This window comes from Macaca thibetana, chromosome 5, assembly GCF_024542745.1.
Source record: "Macaca thibetana thibetana isolate TM-01 chromosome 5, ASM2454274v1, whole genome shotgun sequence".
Classification (NCBI taxonomy): domain Eukaryota; kingdom Metazoa; phylum Chordata; class Mammalia; order Primates; family Cercopithecidae; genus Macaca; species Macaca thibetana.
Genome location: NC_065582.1, coordinates 22686540 through 22713416, shown reverse-complemented (window position 1 = coordinate 22713416; position 26877 = coordinate 22686540). Strand labels below are relative to the sequence as shown.

Below are 26877 nucleotides of genomic sequence, written 5' to 3'. Positions count from 1 at the left end.
ATGGGCAGTGTAAACATACTGACTCCAGCATCATTAGGCAAATCTCTGACTGCTATTATCTGTTCATCTGTTTATTCTGGCTTTCTGGAAAATAACGACAATAATACCTACAATACAGGGTTGTTATTAATATAAACAAACACATAATAAATGATAAAACCAGTTCTAATATATGCCTTTACTAACCAAGGCACTACACTCTGGGTAATGTTCATTTTAGATATTTTAGTAGTTTTTGTTTTGTCTATTTGACTTTTTAAAAAAGATTTACTTTTTCTTTTTTGAGACAGAGTTTCGCTCTTGTTGCCCAGGCTGGAATACAATGGCATGATCTCAGCTAACTGCAACCTCCGCCTTCCAGTTTCAAGCGATTTTCCTGCCTCAGCCTCCCGAGTACCTGGGATTACAGGCACCCAGCACCATGCCTGACTACTTTTTGTATTTTTTGTAGAGCCGTGGTTTTACCATGTTGGCCAGGACTGATCTTGAACTCCTGACCTCATGATCCACCTGCCTCGGCCTCCCAAAGTGCTGGGATTACAGGTGGGAGCCACCACACCCAGCCAAAGATGTACTCTTATACCTCTGAATATAGACAGAAATCTGGATTCAAGAAAAGTTTGATGATTTTAACCTAAACAATTTTTTCTATTCCTATTGCTTTGATAATAGCACAAGTTGTATCTGTCTCAGTAAACTATTTAATGTAATTCAGAGAACCAATGGCCAAGAGACACATTTCTCCACCCACTACATCATAATAGAGACCAGAAATCACATTCAATTCAAAATACATTTAGAGTCATTCCAAAATTGATAAAGTACATTTTTTCCAATTTGCTTATGTACTGTCACTAGAAAATTATACTCTAGGGTATTAGAAATAGTGTGATAAGGTCAAGGTATTTTAGAAAATTAGAGTGATTTTTGAATTTTTTTCAAGCTACATGACAAAATACAAAACAAATGAAACAGAACATTCGTCCACATGCCTTTAATAACTACCTTACAACATTTCGTTTGGCCACTACCCCTGTCTGTAATGAAGATGCTAGAGCACAATCTACACGTATGCATTTTCCAGATGTTTATTTACAGAAATGTTAATACTGTCACTCCGCATCATGTGATTCAATTGTTTAAGTTTAGCATAGATGGCCTGGTGTCAGCCTATGCTCATTGATGGCAAAGTAAATGACAAAGTTGCTCTCCTAGGCCTCAGTTCCTTGCTAGGGAAAATCAACTTAATGTTTTATTTTTGTCCATGGAATAAAACTGTGTACATGTGCAATTCCTTCCTGTGTTTGTGCAAAAGCAGATGCAGTTCTGTATCACATGGAGTCAGAATGCCATAGAGATATGTCACAGTTTATTAAAAATTGTAACTATTTTTAAATCTTTTCTGCTATTTGATGATATTAAATATTCTTGCTTTTTTTCCGGGCAAAAACTGCATTAATGATAAGAGTATAAAAAAAGTTATGTGATATTACAAAATTCACTCTCCCCATAACTGAGAAAAGTTAAATATTTAACAAGAAAAGTTTTCTTTTATTGTAGTCTTTCATTTTGTCTTTTCACCAGTATCATCTGCTACTTTATAGATAAAATGGAGCTAGAGTTTGAAACTAAACACTCTTGCCAGAAAAATTCGCTTAAATAAAATGGAGGAAATAGAAATCTTTGTTTCCCCCATGATCAATTTCAACACTAATTATAAATCAAAACATCATGGCTTCCATATAAAAACATTCAACTACCTTGTATTACCAGTGTTTGTTGATGAAATCCTAAAATATGACACATGGTGAATCTTGAATCTTTAGAAATTTTACAAAACAGCACAAAATAGATAACATATCACATCACAATACCAATAAGCAGTCACCATAAAAAAGTGTAAACGTCAAGGTGGCATTTCATCACACAGATGAGTTAATCTATTGCACTGTCACAAGACTGCTTGATTTAAATATTTTTCTTTTTATTATGACGAAAATTGAAACACTATACTCCTACACTACAAAATGCTATGGTAATATTCAAGCAATTGGAGTACATGATTTGATACCAAATTATGTTCTCAAAGGCCTCATTTCTGCTTTTGATTTTATGAGTGTAGCTGCAACCTTTATTGAATTGGTTGAGGATGTCTTCCAAGATGTAAATTTAGAAAAGGTTTTAAGAACATAGCAAAGCATAACATCATGAAACCATCCAATAGGTAGTAGCTGTAATGGTTTCAGTATTGTATTTGCTGTTACTACTGTTTTTATGTAGTTTAAAGAATAAAACACCTATAAATAATATTTGTGGTTATCTTTTCTAAGTAACTTTATAGCATAGATTATAAATCCAGTTGTCTCTCATTAGTATTTTAGATTCTCCAGAGTTGAATGCATAACACTATAACAAGATTAGCAAAATAGAAAAAAAAGTTTTGTGAGTAATTATGATTGCAATTTTGTTTGGGGTACTAAAAACACTGTCATTTTTTAAATTCGTGAATAAAACTTCAAGTTACTTAATATACATCAGATTATTTGTCTTCTCAATAACAATCATTTAGTTTTTCCCAAGTGATTGTTCTTAACATTATATTTTTATTATAAAATCAGGATTAAAAGTTATCTTAAAATACATGGTCTTCCAGAAAAAAATAAAGTCTACAAATTCTTTTCTGTAATTTTACACACAGAGAACGAATCTTAGGGTGAATCTCAGAATGAACCACTTGAGTCTTAATAGCAGTTCACCAGTGTTTCTTCTTACCTAAAATGTTTTTCATTTTTAGAAAGTTTGAGTTCAGACAAGATGCAGTGAAAATCCTTTCTCTAGGTTTGAAAGCTTACCTTGGGGCAGCAAATTTCTGTGATGACTTACGGCAGAAATCCAGCAGCCTACTGTTGACATTTCATAGTAATTATAGATCAGGAGTTGGCTGCTTGGAAGAGCAAAACATGTTGCATATGACATGGCAAACCCTTGTTAATATATATTATATATGTGTGTTTTATATATTATATAAACAAGGGTTTGTTAATATATATTAAAAATATATATATTTTACTGTATATATATATTTATTTACTATATATATTTACCATAGTTCAAACACGATAGTAAAAAGTTACAGTGTTCTTGTAAAGTAAATGAGAGTTTAAATGCAAAAATCAAAATTTAGGAAAGACTGTCTAGAAATTAAAAATGAACATGTGCTCCATAACTGCCAGGCTCAATAAAAAATTTCTACAGAAGTAAGATAAAATGTTGTGTTATCAACTAATAATATTAACCTGGGTTGAGGTATTTATACTAACTACTAACTCCTATACTTGGTCTGCAAAGAATGGGTTACAGTTTGCTTCACCTACCCCCATATTTGAATGTTTTATGACTATTCCTTCTGCACTTCTGGAGTGCAAGGTACAGAACTCTTAAGGAACATGGCTCTTTCCACTGCTGACACCGCCTTTCAAAAAGTGCTTCAGGGACTCATGGAAAAGACAGGTTGCATGTGACTATAGTAATCATGGAAGAGGTCATGGAAAAAGGAAAACATAAAAATAAGTCATGAAAAATGAGAATGAGATAAATAAGAGGGTAAAGGCCGCCTTTTCTAGATGAACAACTCACTGTGAGGAAGACGCAAAAAAAGAAAGAGCAGCAAATGTGGCATGAAGATAGGTGATACCTGATTTGTGTAAAGAATGCATGAAAGAGGGGTAAGGATAAGAAAGCAAATACAGGCCGGGCGCGGTGGCTCAAGCCTGTAATCCCAGCACTTTGGGAGGCTGAGACGGGCGGATCACGAGGTCAGGAGATCGAGACCATCCTGGCTAACACGGTGAAACCCCGTCTCTAATAAAAAATACAAAAAAAAAAACTAGCCGGGCGAGGTGGCGGGTGCCTGTAGTCCCAGCTACTCAGGAGGCTGAGGCAGGAGAATGGCGTGAACCCGGGAGGCGGAGCTTGCAGTGAGCCGAGATCTGGACATTGCACTCCAGCCTGGGTGACACAGCAAGACTCCGTCTCAAAAAAAAAAAAAAAAAAAAAAAAAAGAAAGCAAATACAGTTTGAAGGCGTGAAGAGTTTTGGATTTGGGAATGGGAAAGTTGGATGTTGTTGGGTGCTGATGTTTGAATAGAAAGCTCTCGGTGAGACCTATCATCAGGAACATCCTGGCTACCTGTGAAAGAGCTCACACTGCAGTATTATTACCTTGATGAATTTCCCACCATCCATGATCTGGCCTTCAGCCCTAAAGCCTCAGAAACCTTGTTCTGTCAGCAGAAAACATGTGTCGGGAAGACTGGTACATTTGCTCCCTAGGCTGAACTACATTAAAATCAGAAATTTGCTGGGTGAGCATGGAATTGAATAAAGGAAAAACTTTGACCTGTACATGTTGTAGAGCATCAGAGTAATGTTAGAAATGACCACTCTCTTTTCTTAGCACTAGCAAAGCTTGCCTGAGTAAATGATCTTTCTCTGTCTCACTTCAGCCTCCTTCTGGTGAACAGCCTCCCTCCAAGTATATGTTACAATATTTGAAGAGTCTCCAATAGACTTAGGAATCACAAGATCTCCCTCTAACATAACTATACATATACATGAACTGATCCATTATGTGGAGTTTGCAGTTTATCCCACCGAAAACAATACCGTTCACAGATTTTTGGAAGGTAACTTACAGTTGCAGCTACATGCAATCCTATAATAAATTAAATCCCATAATAAATTAAAGGATGCATGGAAGTTTTCAAACATAAGAACAAGATCGGAACTATGATGTGGGAAAAAATAATTGATCATAAAAGCGTTTTAGGTGCTTGCAGGCCCGGAGAAGCCTGAAAACATGAAGGTTATCTACAAGACTAGCCTAAGCGATGGATAATGAGGATCTGGTCCAAACAAGAGTGAACAGTCTTGGATTTGAAAAATACTGTAGAGAAGACCCTGACAGGATATGCAAGTGATTTGATTGGGAACACTGAGGAGGAAGACAAGAGTCCAAGATACAATCAATAATAAACTTCCTGTAATTGCAAAATCATTTAAATTTTTTTTGCATAGCTTTAAGTGATCTGTTCTGTAGAAATGATGGCATTGTAGAGCTCACTTTTCCCTATGTTTTAAATAATCACAGCTGAGAACTGTGAATTCTCTGAATATTATACACAATTTTTTGTATATCTAAGTATCTTCTGAAAAAGTATGACCATAGATATCCTCAAACTCTGAGTTTCTGCACCCCAAAATAATTAAGGATTTTTGGCCCAGAAAATTAGCTTTGGAAAAGCATCAGTTTAATACATGTAGAAACACTTTATTAATTAGGTTGCAAAAGTAAACACTCATAACTGAATGACAATAGTACAGAGAAATCCTAAAATAAATATAAATAAGATCAGAGAATAGAGATAAATGACTTTGCCAAACTAAACACATGTACAAATTGCCTTATCCAATAGCTTTGTTAAAGGACAAAAAACCATTTGTTAAACACTGTGAAAAAAAAATTTATGTGGCTACGTTATTTGCCTTTTATTAATGAATGTAAACTTTAAAAAGAAAACAAAACTTTGTTAAATAATAATTTGAATATCCTTAACAAGTCGGACAATTTTATTTACAAGGTTTTTTCAGTTAAAAATTATAATACAGTTGACTTTCTGTATCCAGGAATATCACATCCATGCAGTCAACCAACCACAGGCTGAAAATACCCAGGAAAAAAAGAATGGATGTTTGCCTCTCTACTGAACAGGCTGAAAATACCCAGGAAAAAAAGAATGGATGTTTGCCTCTCTACTGAACATGTATAGATTTTTTTTTTCTTGGTATTTTTTCCTAAAAAATAGAGTAAAGCAACTATTTACATAGCATTTATATTGTATAAGTTATTATAAGTAATCTAGAGGTAATTTAAAGTTTATAGGAGACTGTAGGTTACATGCAAATACTATACTGTGTTATACAAGGGACTCGAAGATCCATGGATTTTGGTATCTCTCATTGTGGAGGTGTCCTGGAACCAGTTCCCCATGGATACTGAGAGAAGACTGTATATGAAAATATATTAAAAACCTAAAAAATATGCTACCGCAAATTTGTATAACATATGAAATTCTATTCATATGTTCTTTACACAGCTTATTTTGATTACTAGGTGATTTAGCCAATATTTATTTAAAAAGAAACTTGGTGGTAGATATATAACTTGTGCCCAATTTAAAAATCAATCTGAAATACATATTTTCACATACTGAATGGTAATACATGATATAGATATTGCAACATTGCTATAAAAATTAAACTATGGATTTTTTATCATACCATCTAGGAGAAAGTTATTTAAATATACAGTTTCATTAAAGTAAAAAAAAAAGTTAAACCCACAAACCAAAAGGATTTTAGCAAACAACAAACACAAATCAGAAACATCACAGTATAGTCCAAAAATAAAAAGGTAAAAACTAAGTTATCAAAGTCCAATAACTAAGAACAAACTTTTTAAAATTACAACTCCTAAATCATACAACTACCTACCACTTACAAGAACTACTACTACAAGAACATGAGCTTTCTTATGTTTCTAACATGGCACATTTCTGAATAGCACTTACAAGCTATTCAGGGGCACATAGGCTGAACAATCAGAAATCAGGGAACTGCCCTTAGCTCAAAAATAATCATGTGTTAATAGCAAAGTAAGTGTCTGAGATCCCCAGTAAACATTAACTTGGCCTCAGATGATGTTTTGACGTTTTACTTGACTTCTGATCCTAGTTCCAAGAGTAGCAAATGGCACCAGGGGTGCTTTTGTCACCTCTGAGGCTGATGCCAAGGTTCCTCTAGAATCCACACATCAGAGCAAACAGCATATTCAATAAAGAGGCACTCCTTCCAAGAATAAACATAAGACTTCTTGTAGCAAAGCCAGGTAGCTTTCAACTACTCAAAGCAAACAAAGCAGTTCTGAAATTAGATGTCCAGATCTCCTTCACTGACCTAAAAACTGCCTATGCTTCTCAAACATATTCAAAACTTGGTTCACAGTATACATTTAAAAAATTTTTAATATATTTTATTCCCTAAAAAGGTGGGATATTTTTCCTATATTGACTACTAATTTGTTATCTGAATTAAACATGTCATTCCCATAGACAACCTTCCCATTTAAAAATTTTTTTATCTAGAAAAATATGTAGACTAAAGACAAAAAAACTTAATTCTGAAATAAACAATTTTAAATGACAATAACATTAGCAAAGAAAGTTAGCATACTTAATAAGAAATACCAAGGATAATGTACTAAACGTATAGTCTGTGTACAAATACTCCTTTGCTTAGTGTTACTGTCAAATTTCACAGCTTCCAAACTAGCATTTCCCTAGTTATCAGTTTGGAGTGTGCCTTTAATTCACAGTTTCAGTAAGTACAATGGTTCTTTAAAACTATAAAGTGTATAACATCTCAACTCCAAAAAAATATATTTTATGTCAAGGAAAAATGTCTCAGGTAATACTAGGTTAATGCTGTTGATACAATGTTCTAGAAAAGTTTTGCCTCAGGAATTGTTCATTTTAGATGAATCTGACTGCCTTAGGGACATCTGAGGAGAGTATCAGATGTTGCCAAGGGCACCTTAGGCAGCCTTACTGGAAGACTAGGAGGTTGTCTATAATTTCACACTATACTGTATGCCATGAAAGGCTATAAATATTGTCTTGATATTCTAAAACTGATTCTCAGCAGATGCTAATACCATGTGCCAAGGCAATGAGCAAGCTAGTATTTCAGAGTATCTTGCCTATAGTACCCTATGTAAATATTTTGAAAGTCACAAAGTAGCTTGGTAATAGAAAAGTAAAAGTGAGCTGTGATTAAGGGACTATCAAATTACTACTTTTAGGAGGTATATCTAATATTTTACCAGTATTCAGGCACACAATGCCATGCAATGTTTTATACATCAGAAGACAATTAACTAGATTGAGTTGTGGCGTTTTTGGTACCTCTCTCATTCCTGCTAAATGAGCTTCTACTTTTGCTAAGAACGAAGAACTCACAAAATTATCTAGACCACTCAACATAAAGATTTCAAGTTGACTGAAAGATTCATTTTAATTTTCATCAGAGAATATTCCATATAACCATTTATTTCACATACTTAGTATAAAATTTAGCATTAAGTTCTCTGTAACTTAAAAATAAATTACAGAAATCATATAATTTTAATTTACTCAAATTTACTCTATATTTTCTTCAGTGTAGCAGGAGATTAATTTTTCTTTTTTGCTAAAAAACTTCAAAACAGAACCCATGTTCAGTGCTATTGTTCATAATACCTTAAATGAAATTCTAGATGTAGAGGACTTCAAAATATATGTAGACAACAAAATATTCTTTAAAACTTACATATATTCCAACCTATCTTATATATGATAGGATTTCATTTTTGTAAGTCAATAACATTACATCTCTCTTTGATATTCAACATGGCAAACAGAAAACTATATTTTCTACTAGGACAGAGATTGCTACGTTTTCTCAGAACCCATTCAGCAATGGTTATACTTATGTTGTATGTGTTGATTACCTATGATGATAAGTTGTGAATCCTGAAATTTAAGTAAAGAAAATAATTCCTTTTTCCAATTTACCTAATTTGATAACAGGAAGAAGTCAAATTCTCTTCAGCGAAGAAAAGGAGGGGGCGATGGCACAACTGTAGAAATTAAAAATTAGGCACAGTAACACTTAAAAAACAGCTTCCGAAGATGTTAAACTTCTAATCCAACCAACAGATACTGTAAGAACTTTTTTTTTTTTTTTTTTTTTTTTTTTGAGACAGGATCTCACTCTGCCATCTAGGCTGTAGTGCAGTGGTGTGATCACGGCTCACTGCAGCCTCTACCTCCCGGATCAAGCAATCCTCCCACCTCAGCTTCTCGAATAGCTGGGACCATAGGCATGTGCCACCACACCCAGCTATTTGTTTTTTGTTTTTTTGAATTTTTGCTGAGATGAGGTCTAGCTCTGTTACTTAGGCTGGTTTCAAACCCCCGGCCACAAGTCATCCTCCCACCTTGGCCTCTGGAAGTTCTGGAATTACAGGCGTGAGCCATCCCACCCAGCCTAGTATTTCTTTTAACAGCTATTTCTGACCACATAAGATATTCAGACCTGTACTTTGATATCAAAAAAGGTCAGTAATAAAAATGCCAGTAATATGCTGTTGCCAAATATAGTACCTCTATAGGGATAAACATTACTATTTGAACAGTATGTGATTTGAAACTACTGACATTTGTAAGACTAATGAAGGACAGACAACTAGAAGTTTCCTACTGCAGCCTCAAGATATGCTGATCAAATTATAGCAAGATCATAGTGATTTTGCATAAAGGACAATAAATTCTAATACAAATTACAAACCTTAATCAATTTCTTGGTCTAGCGGGTAAGAAAATAGACAGTCAATGTGACCATTTAAAAGGACCAAACTATATGTCAAAAGATAGAAAAACAAGCCACGTGCAATGTGCCACGCCCATAATCAACACTTTGGGAGGCTGAGGCGGGAGGATGGCTTGAGTCTAGGAGTTTGAGACCAACCTAGGCAACAAAGTGAAACCCCAGTCTCTACAAAAAAAAATTTTTTTAAAAAAAATTAGTCACACATAGTGGCATATGCCTGTAGTCCCAGCTACTTGAGAAGCTAAAGTGGGAAGACCGCTTGAGCCCAGGAGTTTCAGGCTGCAGTGGGCTATGATGGCACCACTGCACTGAAGCCTGGGCAACAGAGCAAACTGCTGTCTCTTAAAAATAAATAATATAATATAATATAATACAATACAAAAAAAAAAAAAGCAGTTTGAGCTGTCTGTAGTAACTGATTTAAAGTGGTCAACTGTTAATTTTAAAAAACATGGTCTTTAGAGTTAGAAAATCATTTCAAACTTCACTGATTTTGAGCAGGTTGATTAAGCTTGGTGATACTGAGTCACTTTATTTGTGAAAGAAGATTAATAATCTACTTTTTTGATTGTTAAAAGATTTTACCAAAAAGAAAAACACATAACCCAATTAAAAACGGGCAAAGGACTTGAGCAGACATTTCTTCAGAAACGATGTACAGCCGGGCACGGTGGCTCACGCCTGTAATCCCAGCACTTTGGGAGGCCGAGACGGGCGGATCACGAGGTCAGGAGATCGAGACCATCCTGGCTAACACGGTGAAACCCCGTCTCTACTAAAAAATACAAAAAACTAGCCGGGTGAGGTGGCGGGCGCCTGTAGTCCCAGCTACTCGGGAGGCTGAGGCAGGAGAATGGCGTAAACTTGGGAGGCGGAGCTTGCAGTGAGCTGAGATGCGGCCACTGCACTCCAGCCTGGGCGACAGAGCGAGACTCCGTCTCAAAAAAAAAAAAAAAAAAAGAAAAAAAAGAAACGATGTACAAGTGGCTAACAAGTATATGAAAACATGCTCAACATTACTAATCATTAGGGCAATGTAAATCAAAACCACAATATCAACTCACACCCATTCAGATGGCTACTAACAACAACAACAACAAAATGTCAATTAACAAGTGTTAGCAAGGGTGCGAAAAAATTGGAACGCTTATTCATTGTGAGTAGGACTGTAAAACAGTGTAATCACCATGGAAAATAGTATGGCAGTTCCTAAAAAAAATTAAAAATAGAATTATCAGATGATCCAGCAATTCCACTTCTGAGTATATATCTAAAGAACTGAAAGCAGGATCTTCAAGAAATATTTGCATACCTATGTTCATAGCAGCATTATTTACAATGGCAAAGAGGTAGAAGTAACCCAAGGTTTGTATTGACAGATAAGTGGATAAATGTAAAATATACATACAATGGAATATTGTTTAGTCTTTAAGAAAAAGGAAACCCTATCACATGCCATAACATGGATGAAACTTGAGAACGTTATGCTAACAAAAGCCAGTCACAAACAAACAAATACCATTGTTCCACTTATATATCTAAAGTAGTCAAATTTGTAGAAATGAAAAGTAGAATGGTTGTTACCAGGGGCTGGAGGAGGGTGAAATGCGATGTGGTTAAATGAGTATAAAGTTTCAGTTCTGCAATGAAAAAGTTCTGGAGGTTGGTTGCAAAACAATGTGAATATACTTGACACCACTGAATTGTACACTTAAAAATGGCTAATATAGTAAATTTTATGTCATGTGCTTTTTACTACAATTAAAAATTATATATATATTTATATATAAACATATATATTTTATATAAACATATATTGTATATGATATATAAATATATAAATGTATATTCATATATTACATATATGAATATATAATACATTTATATATGAATATATAATATATAACATATCTATATATGAATATATGATATATCTACATATGAATATAAGATATATCTACATATGAATATATGATATATCTATATATGAATATATAACATATTTATATATGAATATATAACATATATGTATTATATATAAATATATATTATGTTTATATGTAAATATATATTTATATATAGAGAGATATTATATTATATATAGAGATATTATATTATATATATAGAGAGAGATATATTAAGTGGGATAATATATTTAAAGTGCCTAGCATATTACAGAGACCCAAAACAGCATTAACAGATGAGAAAGCATTACTCTTCTATATTTAAGGATAAAGTCTTTGGAGCCAAAATTCTACTACTGGAGACAGCCCTGACTGATACTTACTAGCTGTGTGATCTTGGCCCTGAGTTTCCTCAGCTATACAATGGATTAACAGTTGCACATTTCATATGGGGATATTACTAATTAATACATTTTTAAAAACTAGTCAGGCACAGTGGTTCATGGCTGTAATCCCAGCACTTTGGGAGGCCAAGGTAGGAAGATCATTTGAGCCTAGGAGTTCGAGACCAGCTTGGGCAATATAGCCAGTCCCTATTTCTAAAAAGTTAAATTAAAAGTGAACTTATAATAATCCTTGCATGTGATATGCCATATTAAAGTGCTTGTTATTATTACATTATTATCAGTTTCTAGACAAGGAAGAGTCTGTCATTATATTTCTATTATAAAATTTTTAGCACTTAACCTCACTTGATATTTTGGGTGAGTGCATTTTTGCCATCATCATTCTCTATAGCCATAGCGAGTCAAACTTTGAGTATCCTATTCACATATAATATAGACTATTTGTGGATTTAGCTTATTTTTAAAGGTAATTTGGTTAGAAAAACAGTCATTAATTAAATTAAAATCTTTTAAAATTATTTCCATCAAATATCTAGTAAAGTTGTATTTACTTTATAAATTGTGACACCATAGTTTTCTAACACATTTTTTTAATTTTCATTATCTTTGCCATCTTGCTTACTATATACATGTTTAGCGCACTATTAAAGACATTGTGTTTAAACTTAAATACCATGGTTAGTTGAAATTTTCAGATAATAAAATAAGACAAAACGAGGAATCCATCATAAAATAGTATGGAAAGTTAAAATAGAGTTTATTTTTCCTTGAGTATTCAAAACTGTAGATAAAGATGTGGGATGATTTTATTGATGAAATGCTATAACAATCTGAAAATAGAAACATTAGCATATAGTTCATTCTAAATCCACATAAAAAAAGCTTAAGAGAATGCTGTGGAAAAAGAAGCAATTTTTGTATACGCCCCTTGCTATTTGATTGTATCAAATAGCCATGTACACCAAATGTAAGTTCCTTTGCTAATTATGTTAATAGTAAACCAAGCTATCAAATGTTCAAACCTAACAAAATATATATATATATATACACACACATATTTTACACATAAATGCAATAAAAATGGTATTTAAACTTTCTTATTTTTTTTTTTTTTTCTTTTTTTGAGACCTAGTCTTGCTCTATTGCTAGGCTGGAGTGCAGGGGCATGATCTCAGCTCACTGCAACCTCTGACTCCCTGGTTCAAGCGATTCCCTTGCCTCAGCCTCTGGAGTAGCTGGGATTACAGGCACGTACCATCACACTCAGCTAATTTTTGTGTATTTAGAAGAGACAGGGTTTCACCTTGTTGGCCAGGATGGACTCGATCTCCTGACCTCGAGATCCACCTGCCTTGGCCTCCTAAAGTGCTGGTATTAGAGGCATGAGCCACCATACCCGTCCAAAACTGTCTTTTCTATATTGAAATGGCACAATTTAAATAATCAATAGCTTTTCTAATCAAACAGCTATGAAAACAGAATACTGAATTTAATTATCTCTGTTTTACAATAAGAGTGATAATATGGCTTAACAGTATCCAAAACATACAAGCCACATATAAAAACAGAAAGAATCTACCTCATACAGATTCTTAAGATTATTATTACTTATTCAACATGATGGTTTTAAAACTAATAAATGAACTAATGAAATATAATGGTGCTATTCCTGAAGGAGGGAATAAAAATTTTTATTAGGCCATTATTCTTAAAATCTAAATAGAAAAATCTGCAATATATATTCAGAGGTCGGAGACAACGTTTCTGATTCAGACCATTATTTCCTCGATAAAGGAAGGAACTTGTGAGCAGAAAATTGAAGGCCAGATGACTTCTGGTGGAAGAATATTAGGGAAAGCATCAGTCCTTTGGGAGAAATGACATGACTGTAAGGGGAAAATAACTGTATGAAGACTTTTTACCTACCCTTTTACGCTACATATTTGCAGACCATATTATTACTATTATTAATTTAATTATGTGTAGGTAACATATTAAGCAAAATTATATAATCATCCCTTGCAATATAATCATGCCACTAATATATATGAAAAATGATAAATAAATATGAACGTTTTTCTTTAGCAAGTATGAAGATGGAAAAATCAAGGATCATTCCAAAACACAAAATCTGATAGAAAGTGCAATTCACCATCTCTGTTTATGATTCAGTTAAGAAGTTCAGGCATTCTAATTGCCAGTAATCTCCTATGTCAAGAAAAAAAAAAAATCTAAAGAGTAAAGCCTGTATGGGAATTCTGGCAAATCCAATTTGCTGCAGTTTTAGTTTCCTAACTGTCCCAGAGATAGTAGAACCAAAAAGATTGTTTTCTTTGCTGTCAAGCCTAAGAGCTGCATGAACCTGGCAAGGGTGTCACTGCTAGTATTTTTCAGCAAAACGTTGTTTGTATTAGTGGTACTTTCCTTTTTCTGCATCCAAGGAAATACACCAGTAACAGCAAGAGAGTATCCTGTTCTTTAAGAGATGTGAGAAGTAAATTCTGATTCTTGCCCACCAATCACCATTAATGCCTTAACGCAGGGAATTCCAGATCCATGACCAAAGATCTACAGCTCAAAAAAGATTTCGCAGAAGTCATGCTAAATGATTTCACTAAAGGAAAACAGTCTTGGTATGTAGATTCAGGCTCTCCTTAACATGATAGCTTTTTGGATACTCTGCTTTGGTTGTGACCTTCGAAATTTCCTTTTAGAAATTAGCACACTACTACTTACTGCCAAACTCCTACAACTAGAACAGTAGGTACTAGGTGTTGTAGTTTTGACCAAGCAAGCACGACTCAAGCATGTCCATCATGGCTAAGAGGATAGTGGGATAATATGGAATTTGGAAGAAAGATTGATTAGGGAGGAAAACAACTGACAGGCAATGATAAAACAAAATTCCCATCAGAGGACACAGGGGTGGAGACTGAGAATATTTTCAAGAGATGTTTAGATGATTGAAAGAGCATAATCAGATCCATAGTTACCAAAATTTTCTCTGAGTATTGAGTATTGCTTGCTTTCTTTTAGGGTTGATGATTCCTATTAAAGACTAAATTTCCCAGTATCCCTTATAGCTAGGTGTTGACATGTAACGAAGTTCAGGCCTGTGGGATACAAGTAGAAGTAATGTGTGATGACTTTCAGGTGAATTCTGGCACAAGGTGATTGTCCTAGATTTTCTATTAAATGCCTCCTGTTAGATAGGAAATGGCCATTAATAGAGAAGCTTGCTTGAGGGAGTAACCCTGAAAGCGCAGGCCTGGACACCCACTTCTTGACGGTCTCATGCTTGCGAAACAGAATTCTATCATTACTCGGGTACTCTGATTCAGGGTCTCCTTTCTGCAGGAACTTAACCTCTCTCTAACCAATGCATTGGCAGTTGTAAGTGAGGTGGAAGAGAAAGAAATAAATCTGAACTGTCGGTAAAGTATCTGGATTTACCGATACAACCATTAATTGAAGTTCAGTAGTTAAAGAAGAAAGGGAAGACACTAGTGCTTGATATTATCTATTAGGCAGCAAAAATATTTAAAGATGTTAGAGCAACACAATTATGTTGTCAAAGAGAAACTATGGAAAAAAGAATTGAACCAACTGGCTGAGGGAGCACCATGATGCATGTCATTGTCATCTGCTGTTGACCATTCTAAAACTGGACACGACAGCTTGGACATGGCATTTCTATTTTGGCATGTTTTGGAACTTATAGGACTAATGTGGTTTAATACTTACAACTTTCTATTTTATAAAAATTGAATTTTTACTTAAATTACAAAACTGGCCTTGAAGTGGTCAGAAATTGAACTGGCCAATAAAAGGCAACACAGCTCTAAAAAACCTTTAGGTAAGGATTTTTCAGTTGGCAATGTATTTTGAATATAATGTCATCTCATTTAATACGTATTTTCTAGTGATAACTCTGAGACAATTATTGTGGTAATGCTAGGTGAATTGTAGGATTGTGGAGAGGAAGGGAGACTACAATCTGTAGCTATAGGGAGTTCACAGTGTAATGGGGTGTCCAAATCTGTAAACTAGAAGAAGTAGAAAGAGTAGAAAAGATGAAATGATTTTCATAAATAAAAAAAGACATATAAATACTCCAGGAGCTTATAGAACTTGGATAGTATTTATAGAAGTCAAAGATCAGTCTTTAAAAATAAGTACATAAAATGAAATAAAATTATGACCCAGATCCTGAAAACTAAAGTTGTATAAGAACATACAATGTCACTCTGAGTCACAATCATAAGATCTAAAAGCATCCAACCCCAAAGTCTTACTGTCAGAGTAGCAAAATAAATGCTCTATAGCAGTACACGATGTTCCTTTTGTATATCTAGCTAAAAAGTTTAAATATATAATCCCAAACAAGCTGTAAGAAGCAGAAAAGCACACTGTGTCCACACATGTAACAGTAAATGAAATCATCTCAAGTTATAAGATGCGGAAAACCTAACCAGGAAAAAAAAAAAAATAAAGAAACCTAACATATCTTAACATTTTGGGGGTGGGTAGATGGATGTTGGCTTTCTACTCAACATGTTATGTGTAATAACTATAGACATATATGGTGCATACAAAAAACCTATAGCACAATATATAATTGCCTCTGTATTCAGATTATTTAACCTGTTATCAATTTGACATACACACATATAACACATATATATAGATATACATTTATGCATGAATCTACACACATAAATACATATAAACATAGACAACATACAGAGACAGAGTCATTTGTTTCTCTTACTTTCACTTTTACACTTAGTTACACTTTTCGTCATTGATTGTAAGTTTTGAGAGCCAGAGAGTTAAAAGTACGGCTTACTTCTCTATAATTTCTGTTAGGATGAACCCATGGAAAATCGACTAAAGTCTTGTGATCAACTCATACCTCCTGAGAGAATCTGATAATGTGATACCAGCTCTAGCTAAGATTCCCTCCAGAAACAAGCAGATCAGCGGATATTCTTTGACCCCCCTTCCTCCATCATGTGATACCTGATGACAAAACCAAACTTAAATCCTGACTGGCAAGCAGGGTAGTGGTTGTAGTAGCAGGTTTAAAAAAATAGGAGTGTGGAGTTTGTACTATGATCATGGCTTAACCAGGGATCCTGATGACAAAAACAAGAGTCAGGATGCTGCCAGAGCCTAGCCTCTTGCTGCTGTAGTTACTCACTGGCCCCAGAATTGTCCAAGATTGCTTATTGCTTCTCTTAAGAGGTCAATTGCCTCTCTCCATTAAATCTCCCCATGATTTAAACAATATGAACAACAGTCCAATAAAAAGATTATTGCGTGCTACAGTCTTCACCAGCTCTGATCTGCAAATGTATATACACTATATTCACAAGCTTTTAAGAACTAAACACAGTGTTCATAATCACCAAAAAAGCAAAAGAAAGAGAGAAAAACACTCATGATAATGCGCTCAATTAACTGGGAAGAATTCCCAAGAAATGCCTGTGTTCTCAACTATAGTGAAATGTAGGTAATTATTACCACAGTTACAAATGTTGCTTCATAGTGAGAAACACTGAAAATGTACATTTTCATAAGAATTGGATATCCATTATGGAGAAAGCATTCTTAAACAGAGAGAAGAGTAGTTCACTTTATTAAATATGTCCAAATTATTAACAAATCTTTAACTTTATTTTTGATACACATTGTTGAAATGTATAATGGTAAAACTTTGTTGCCAGAAAGGAGGATCCCTCAATGGTAAGAGTGTGCCAGTAACTCAAGAAATATAACCAGGGCACATCATAAACCTAAACAAAGTACTGAGAGAGCATTCCTTCAAGATTCTCATTGTTTGAATTTTAATGACCTGTACAGCCATAGAATACTTTATTTGGAGTAGACATAGAAACACATGGTTGTATTTACTTTCTAACAACAGCAGAAGTTGATAGACCCTCGGGAATCTTTACTCCTCTGTAGCCCACTAAGTGCTAGGAAATATCCCTTACCATCATCCATTATCTCTTAAATAATCTGTGCACTTAAGAACCTCACCTTTGATGAAAAAGGCAAATAAAAAGAAAAAACAAATTAAGAATGTTCTACCTACTATTCAACACCCCCAAATCAGGTATTTTTTAAAAGTTAACTTATAATTTGAGTGCCTCTGAGACATGTCAGCCTGTATTTTATATTTTCTCAATATTCTGCATGTCCTTTAGCTTACATTAAGGTTAAATTTGTAAAGTTAAATTGTAGAACTTTCTTATTGCATTAAATATATCTAAAGTATATTAAACATCACTTAAGGAATAAATGTAAACTGAAGTTGATTATGGTTTCTATAACACTAATGGTAACCATTCCTTAAAACAAAAAGTTCAAAATGAGGCCCAGGTATTTTTATTGAAAAACAAATTTAATTTAATCTAGAACTATTTGAATTTCCATTAAAAGGGTACAATCCTGTTTTTATTATATGAGTTACTTAAAAATTAGCATGGCCATCATTCCTCTTTTTTCTAAGTTTTTATTATATTGATTCCTAAATACAATATTTGAGGGCTTCTCATATTTTATCTTTTTCTATCATTCCTAATTGCTGCATGTATTTCAATGAAATCAATAATAATTTTGATAATGTTATTATACCATGCATTACTAATTAATTCACTGGTTCCAAATTCCATACTCATTTATTACATGATAAAGGGTATGGTTTAATTAAACTATAAAATGCAAATATTTGAAATATGCAATACGTAAGCCACTTGAGCTAATAATTCAGTTTCCTCATAATGATCCTGATTTCCAATTATCCTAATATATTCACAAGAATGGGATGTATGAATCCTTTACTCCTGCTCTGGGAGAAAGTAATGGTAGCCCCACAATTTTTCCACCGAGGAATCTTGTATACTTAATTTTGTCACTAACAACAGAGCCCCCCACCAAAAAAAAAAAAAAAAAAAGCATGTAACCAGTATATCTACTGAATATATACTATTGTCGAGAGAGTTTTTATTTTATTTTATTTTAAAATCCCATAAGTATAACCTAAGTAAAGCATGCTGGTTCTATCTACTGTACTTATGTTTAAATGTGTTGACTTTTCTATTTCTTTAGATTAAGTGAAACTTTTATGCTTTCCTAAAACATAGATATTAAAATCTTTATCAGAATTTGTATACTAATAACCACATAAATTAATAATTTTCAAAACAGTGAAAGCTCTTTATGCCTATAGCATTAAGGGTCCTACACTCCAAGAGTCCTTCAAAAGGACAATAAAGGTACTTTATTCAACAGACGTTGCTAGCATAGGGTAGTCAAAAATACTGGAGGTTTCTCCTATGTTAATACCTACTCATTATAAGCTTGTTTCTCCTGTGTTAATACCTATTCATTGAAAGCTTGTCTTTGCTTTCATTGCTTCTCTAGCATTTATATTGAGGAAACAGATAATGAGCCTCAATGGCAGTACTTCTTATGCTCACCTACTCTCACGTAACTCTATCCACTCTCTTTGTTCCTAAAGCTTTATTGTAAATCAACTATATTTACATATTTATATTACAAATAAAATATATAAAGAGTAGCATTTATTTTTAAAATTATTCAATTAAAATATAATGCTAAATTGTATTTTTAAATATTATTTAAGATAGTTTTCAAATGTATTTCAAAAGAAGAACAGTTCAAACTTTCATTAAGGAGTTACTTGTAAAACAGTGCTGATTATGTAAAACAGTCAGGAGGAAAAAAATAATCATAAGGATTAATCCAAGCAATAATTATGCTGGTGCTTCCCAAGGCTTTTTTATAAATAAAATTAATTATATTTTATGGGAAAAAAGCACAAAACAAAAGTACTTCAGTTAAATTGTTTCTCAAATAAGAGGTTCAGAATTCCATGTTTCTTTGCCCTCATATAAAGTGAGTACATAAATCATTATTTGCGATATGAATGCTCATACAGAACATTTAAAGGTAGATTCATGCAGTACAGTATTATTTCAAGTAATGTCTTATCGCCACGTGCTTCTAGCTGAAAACCAACTGAAAAATAACATCCTGAGAGCTACAGAAAAGATTATTAAGCTAATGATTCCCCAAAAGGGAAAGAATATGCATAAATAGCAGTGGGGTGGATGGTGCAGATAAGGATTCTATATTATGCATTCGGAATTATTATTTGAGAAACCACACTGTCAGCATACATTTTATCATGTTAATAATAAGCAACAGGTGGTTCAAGGATTAAAAAATGATAGCATTTATCTGCTCCATTCCCTGCAGAAGTCATCTTTACATAACCGTAACTGTCTTACTAAAATGGTAACACTAAAACCTGACGAAAGTTTTTCCAATAAATCAGAATTATATTTTTAGGTATTGCATATACTTCAAAACAGATATTTGCATAAAATGTATCACTAAATCCTTTGAAAAATTTATGTACAATTTTGATGAACTTTTTCCTTGAGATCATAGAGCAATACCTGAAAATGATATAGCAATAAAATATTCTGTCTCTATAGAAATTGACTCCATAAATTCTAGCATATTTAGTAGGCAACTCAGCCTCTAGTAGGCAACTCAGCTTGTCTCAATAGTTTAAATCAAACACATTCACAAACTGCCTAAGCCACTCAATAATTCAATAAAGTAATTTGAATAAAGAGAAGACCAAGTTATTCAACAATTAAAATACATTTTAGAGAAGAAAGCTTTTATCTCTGCTCTCGTTGAAGATAGTAATACTCTTACAATTCTGCCAGCAAGGAATCTTGTGTAGTTGATTTTATCACTATCCAGCAGAACTAAAAAACACACCCCAAAACAAATAGAAAACAGCATGCAACCAGTATTATCTACTAAACATATCCCATTGTTGAGAGGTCTTTCAAAAATTCATTTCTAAAAGATTTTAAAGCAGCCATTAAATAATGAAATGTCATAATGTCAAACACTGTTCAAATACTGATAAAATGTTCAATTTTCTTTTTTTTTTTTTTTGCCAAATGAGGGCGTGATAAACAAATTCTCTTTAGGTTTAGGAATATCTCACTTGCTATCGTTTTTGCTTGTACTCAATATTAGTGTAAACTTAAAACAAATATGCAAGGGGTATGTTTTTATAAGGGCATACCCCTTATATGCTTAAACTTTGTTCATAAAGTATGTAGGCAAAGTTCTCCATTAAATATTCTCAATCAAATTTGTGTTCCTTCAGGAATCCCTCTGCTAGGTTTGGCTTGTCAGCTACTTCATGGAGAGGTTGAAAGAATGGGTTAGAGGAGGCAGGATGAAATCTAGCCTAGGCTCCCATTTATTTTCCCAAATGGTGACCGAATCAGAGCTGATGAAAGAAGTTAACTCATCTCCACGTAGTGCAGTGCAGATGTACTCCACGAGAAATTCTCTCAAATGTCACGGTAAGTATTGGCAATGTGTCTGGGAATCACGCTTGCTCCAGTTCATGCGTTCTGTGCTTTAAAGGGTGGGCCGGGGTGGTGGTTATTCAGCCATCTGGGCGGCTCCTCACTGGGACAACTGAGTTCAAGGCTTCCAGTCATATTGCGCTCTGTACGTGAGCAGCTCTTACTGGGCTCCATTCAGATCAGGTGAGAAAAAAAAATGACTGGCAAGTCATGGCCACTGGCTTCAAGTGTCTAAACCTGGCTCCCTCTTAATAACCCTTTTGAAAACTCCCCAGGGGAGTCTATGGTTTAACTCTTTCATCGCTGTCACCTGCAACCCTCCCGCCCTCGCATCCCCTTCCCGCAGATTTCAAGGCAGTGATTCATTTTGGAATAAAACGTAATCAAATACATTGCAAACATGTTCTGGATTAAAGTCATGTTGAAGCACAAATTTGATCGACAATTTTATGTAATCGGGAGCAGTTCAACGAGTCCCTACTGGTGCCGCCAAACATCCTCCCACTCTTGGAGAGCGGGCATTTATAAATCTTACATCTTCCTACCTCCTCCCTCAAATTCCTTAATGGACCATTAGCGACGGGATCGATCCTAGTTACTTTAGTAGCGATACATCGCAAAGGCACATCTGCTGTGTTTACCCGTGCCAGAAACACCATTCAAAAGTTGAGAGGGTAGAGCCAGCACTTTCTAACCTTTGTGGGCCGGGAAGGGGCACAGGGAAGAGCAGGGTGGGGGAGGAAGAGTGGGAACCTTCTGAGACCTGAACTCTTGTGCATCCAAGAAGCAAGCCCTTGAACCAGCTGGGAGGGGGCAGCGGAACTGTGAACTTCTCCAGCAGCCCTGCGCCGCCGCACTTCCCTAAATCCCTCTCCCCAGAAAACGGAGCCCACTCCCCACCCACACCCGGCCACCGCGGCCCCCGCCACGGAGCAGCGCGCGCGTGTGCCCGGGGATGGGGGTGCGCGGCACTTACGTCTCGGAATTTGTTCCACTGTCCGACTTCCTTGTCATACTGAGAGATTGTGGTGAGCCATTGTTTATCATCCAGAAAATTACCGCCGTCCGACCGCCCCCCGGCTGCAGCCACCGCCGCGGCTGCTGCGAGAGACTGACTGCACCAAGCGGCTGCACACACACACAGTACGGCTGACACCTTGAGCATCTGGGAGAGGAGACACAACGGGGGTGGGGGGGATGTCAGTGTCAAATAAGGGGTACGAAGCCAGGGGCGACCCTGGAAAACATGCATTAGCAACGACGGGGGTAGAGGGAGGAGGAGACAAGCAGAGGCAAGCGTGTCCCCTCCCCGCAGGCTTTACCCCCAAAAGCCGGGCACTCACACACACGCAGACCCAGAGGAGAAGAGGTGGGTATAAGGAAGCAAGCCCCAGCCGCAGCAGCCCGAGCGGGCAAAAAAACCGCTTCCTGGCACATCACCTTGTTGTGAGCCAGCACTGTGCTCGCAGCTCCTGCTGGAAATGCAGCCCTGCTCTGCCAACTCGCTGCTTTCTGGAGCTGCTGCACGCGCCGCCGTCTCGAGCCGTCCACTCAGCTCCCTGCGCCCGGCGCGCTCCCCCCATCTCCACCCTCCCTTCGCGCGCGGATCTCCAGCTTACTCCCCTCCGTTCCCCCTCCCTCCTCGACCTCCGTTTTTTTTTCCTCTTCCACCTCCAGCTGCAGTTGGCTCCGGATACGACGCTTGGCTGGAGCCAGAGTACGAGTTAGCTCCTAGCTTAGGAATCCTTATCTGCTTTGTAACCTCTCCCCTCCAGAAGAGGTTCTCATGTTCGCGAGAGAGCCTGCTCATTCTCTGCTCCTGGATTTAACACAAAGCGTACTATCTCTCGCAGTTGCCTCTGCTCCACAATTTCCAGGGTTGTCAGGCAGACGTGAGAAATGAGATCTGAGGACAACTTTATGCATCAACAAATAAGAATACCTGGACTTCCTACCCTGTAAAGCTCCTGGACTCAGCTCCTCCCTAAAGAAAGGCCATCTATCCACAAGGTCTTGGGAGATCTGTTTAATTTCAGAAAATTTAAAGTTTGCTGTGAGCTTCCGGATTATTACCGAAAACAAACTTTAATGTTAAAGGTTGCAGTTTCTTTCTTTTTTTCTTTTTTTTTTTTTTTTTTTTTTTTAAGAAGAAGCATAACCAGGTAGGGCGTTTGAGAACACCTATATCTCCCACATACTCTAGCTCCATTTTTCCCTTTATAAAAACTCCCTGGCAACTTGTATTTTAGAACGTAGAACCCGAATCAGAAACTTCAAAAGCCTACTGTCTCCCTCCTGCAAAATAAGAAGAGAGTTTTGAAGCCTGAACACCAGTTTACCAGTTTTGTATTCCGAATTTCCATTTATGACAAAATACTTGGCTTTCCATGTCTTTTCTACATATTCTAAATAAACTGGAAGGAAATCGGCAATTAGCCCCCTGTAGAGAAAATCTGATACAGAGAATCTCTCATACTTAGAGAATTTAGGTGAAGTGAATATTACACATAAATCAAGAAATGTCTGCAAGCCAATAGACTGCAATAACATTATGAATCTCTATTTGAATTATTAGAGATTTCAGCGAAAACTACATCTCCCAAAGCTATGACCTTTGAAAATTTCTTGTAGCCTCCAAAACTTCAGAAGCTCTTCAAATAGCAGCAGTACACATATTCCATATCAATCTTGTCTAACATTTTGCAATCTATATTAAAACACAACGAAACTCAATGATTAATACTAATTGCTGTTTTTTAATGTATATTTCAAAATAAATGTATAATATGTATGGTAGGAAATAGATGTGTAATATTTATATAGGCAAGAAATTTCTACTACTATTTTTAACTCAGAAAAAGATATTTTTCTCAGTTCCCCCCATTTCTACAGTGATGAATGAAATCAGTGGAGACAAAACGCAGAACTTACTACTGCAATTCATGGGAGCCCTAATTGACACAAACAAATGTCAGGAAACTTTAAGAATATAGATGTGTGCTAATTCTTCAAAGATATTTATTTTCGCCTGTTCAGAGGGTTATTACCATGTAGTTTACATATTTAAATTCCTGTTTGGTAAATTTATTAAGACAATAGTAGGTGGTCCATTCTCCTCTATCACCTTTTCCTGACCCCTGGTCCTTAGACCTCCCATACTCTCATCCTTAGCTCTCTACCTCAAAATTTGAAGAAATACTTTCTTCTTAATAAGAATTTCTCATCATGTTTTAAAACCTCATTATTTCTAAATTTAAGTCTAATAGGGAAAGCACAGAAATTGTTTCTTACAAGAAACTGATACTTGGCAGAAGTCAGTAATTTTAAGAGTAAAAATGACCTTCTAACCGTTGTAACTTACCTTTAAAAAAGATTGTTGCTATTAGCTACAAAATATTTGATGAGGAATGATGCTGTAACACTCATACCCTTTAGCATCTGCTGTACATTTTAGCTCAATAATTGCTACCATGTAAGGCCAACATGGTCACCTTTAGATTTACGGAAGCACATATAGTATGTTTATACCGCATTTCCCGCCCCCCTGCAAATACATCTATTTTGTGGCTGACTCACCAATGTTCATAGCATGTTTTCACATCTAGCTTTCACTGGCAGCTTCCCATGCTGCAGCTCCACAGGGGTGTCTCCAAGTTGTGAAATTTGTTGAAAAACAAACAATGACAGTTGAATGCATCTTGGGAGAAATGCCTTTGATAGGGTTTTAAACTCCAGATCTCAAGATAGAGTAGGATTTACTGGCAAATTGCAAGTTTCAAATTCTAAAGTCGAAAGAGGCAGAGTGAGCCTGTCTACAGTGTATTTGTGTTGACCTGGTGTGGTCCAGTGACCCTCACTCCTCCTAGAGCTCCTTAAGCTTCTCTTTCCAAGCCATTGCCATTGTCTAGGCTAAGTGGGCATGTTAGTAGTGAGAGTCAAAGTCTAGTAGGTGTGATGTTGTGATGTTACTAATCACAGGGAAAGCTTTCTGTCAATTTCTCTATATATCAACATTTTGGTCCTCAAACAGTCTGCTTTCAAGGTTTAAATAATCCTAGGAGAATTCACACTTCAGTTAACACCTTGGTTACCAGTTATCACCTCAGTGGGGATTCATTGAAAACTTGCTGAGAGCAAAACACAGCAGAGAATAATCAGGGAAGAGGATTAGGAGGGAGGTAAGATATTGGAAGAGTAGTCAGGAGCCTTGCAAGTCAAGATAGGTGAGTAGACAGGAAATACTTCACTGACTGCTTCCCAGTTTGATGGAGAGCCAGTCTAAGAAACTGGGGAAGCCAAAAAAGCAGAAAGTGGGGTGCAGTATATGAGGTGGGTAAAGTGAGACACTGGTGCCAGGGACTGGGACTTGATTTTATTTTTCTGATCATGATTTACAAAATTGGAACTCAGAGCAAGACACAGGTCTTCAGATTCCCAGCATTCCCTTTTGTTGTCACTCTGCCCCCGATGCAGAATCATAGTTTAGATACATTATGAAGAGCCAATGCTGGGGCCACTGCTGGATTGTACTTTGCCTTCATATTTGTGTACTTGTCCCTTTAGTTCTTTCTCTACTAAATATTCAGTAAATCAATCCACAAATATCTATCATCAAAGATGTAAACAACATTTTGATAGCTATTATTTTAATTAAATTTATTTCTTCTGTAGGTTTCCTTAACCTCATTTTCAGACATGCCACAGCTCTAGAAAGAAAAATGCTAAGCATATATAATGACAGCTGGTCCATTTCTAACCGGCTTTGAGGTTGGATCTATTAAGACCTTCATATAACTCCATTTTTTTTAAATGCGTGCACATACAAGCATGTGCACGAATGTGCACACACACACAGAGTTGTCTTTCATAGGTTATTTTTTTCCCAACAATTATGAAAGCATGCTACTCCGCTATCTGTAACCAACACGAGGATATGCAGGAAAGGTCCAATTTATTGCACATCTTCCATGTGCCAGACGCAGAGCCAGGCAATTTACACTCATGATACCTTTTAGCCTTCACTACCTGCCTAAGATCCCAAAGCTAGTAAGTGCAAAGGAAAGTTCTGGAAAATGATCAAGCTACATTGTTTCTAGATATTTTTTCTCTATGTAGAAATATCTCTGAATCATCATCTGTTTATGTTCTTTAATTCTTCTGCCCCCATATCTTTCCTTCTCCACCTGTTGCATATTTATTTATCTATCTCTATTTCAGTAAGAGCTAGGACTCATCTATAATTAAAGGCAGGAAAAGAGAGAATGGCAACATCGGGGAGATTGCTAAGCTAGGCAGAAGCAGCTCCACTTGTATAATGAACACCCTAGTCCCTGACTCAAATGATGACCCTGTCCACTAGAATCTTTCATCTCAGCAGCATCAAGCCAGTAGCCCAGCAGGCAATCCGACTGGTTGGCTGAGAAGGGAATTAACCAAGACTGCCTCTCTCTCCTTATTGCAAAAGTGTTTGCCAATCAAGCAAATGTTGTTTGTCTTTCCTGGGGGAATACATGCTTCCCATTACCTTCCCAGCTGGTGGAAGGTAAGGAGACATGTGCATTAAGGGAATTCCAAGTGTCTGACTTCACCCAAAGCTGTAGTTTAATGATATATATAAGTTAACCTAAAAACAAAATTTGGCCATTT

At 35.8% G+C, this 26877-nt stretch overlaps 1 protein-coding gene across 1 annotated transcript in view; it reads right to left on the bottom strand.

Annotated features, from left to right (window-relative positions):
• Positions 1 to 22820, bottom strand: part of SPOCK3 (SPARC (osteonectin), cwcv and kazal like domains proteoglycan 3) — a 482197-nt gene extending 459377 nt beyond the window's left edge. The window contains exons 1-2 of the mRNA XM_050791745.1: positions 22672 to 22820; positions 22208 to 22396 (exon numbers count right to left, since the gene is read on the bottom strand). Coding sequence (XP_050647702.1) covers positions 22208 to 22396 — 189 coding nt within the window. The 5' untranslated portion in view covers positions 22672 to 22820. The remainder of the gene's footprint in view (positions 1 to 22207; positions 22397 to 22671) is intronic.
• Between the last annotated feature and the right edge of the window lie 4057 nt (positions 22821 to 26877).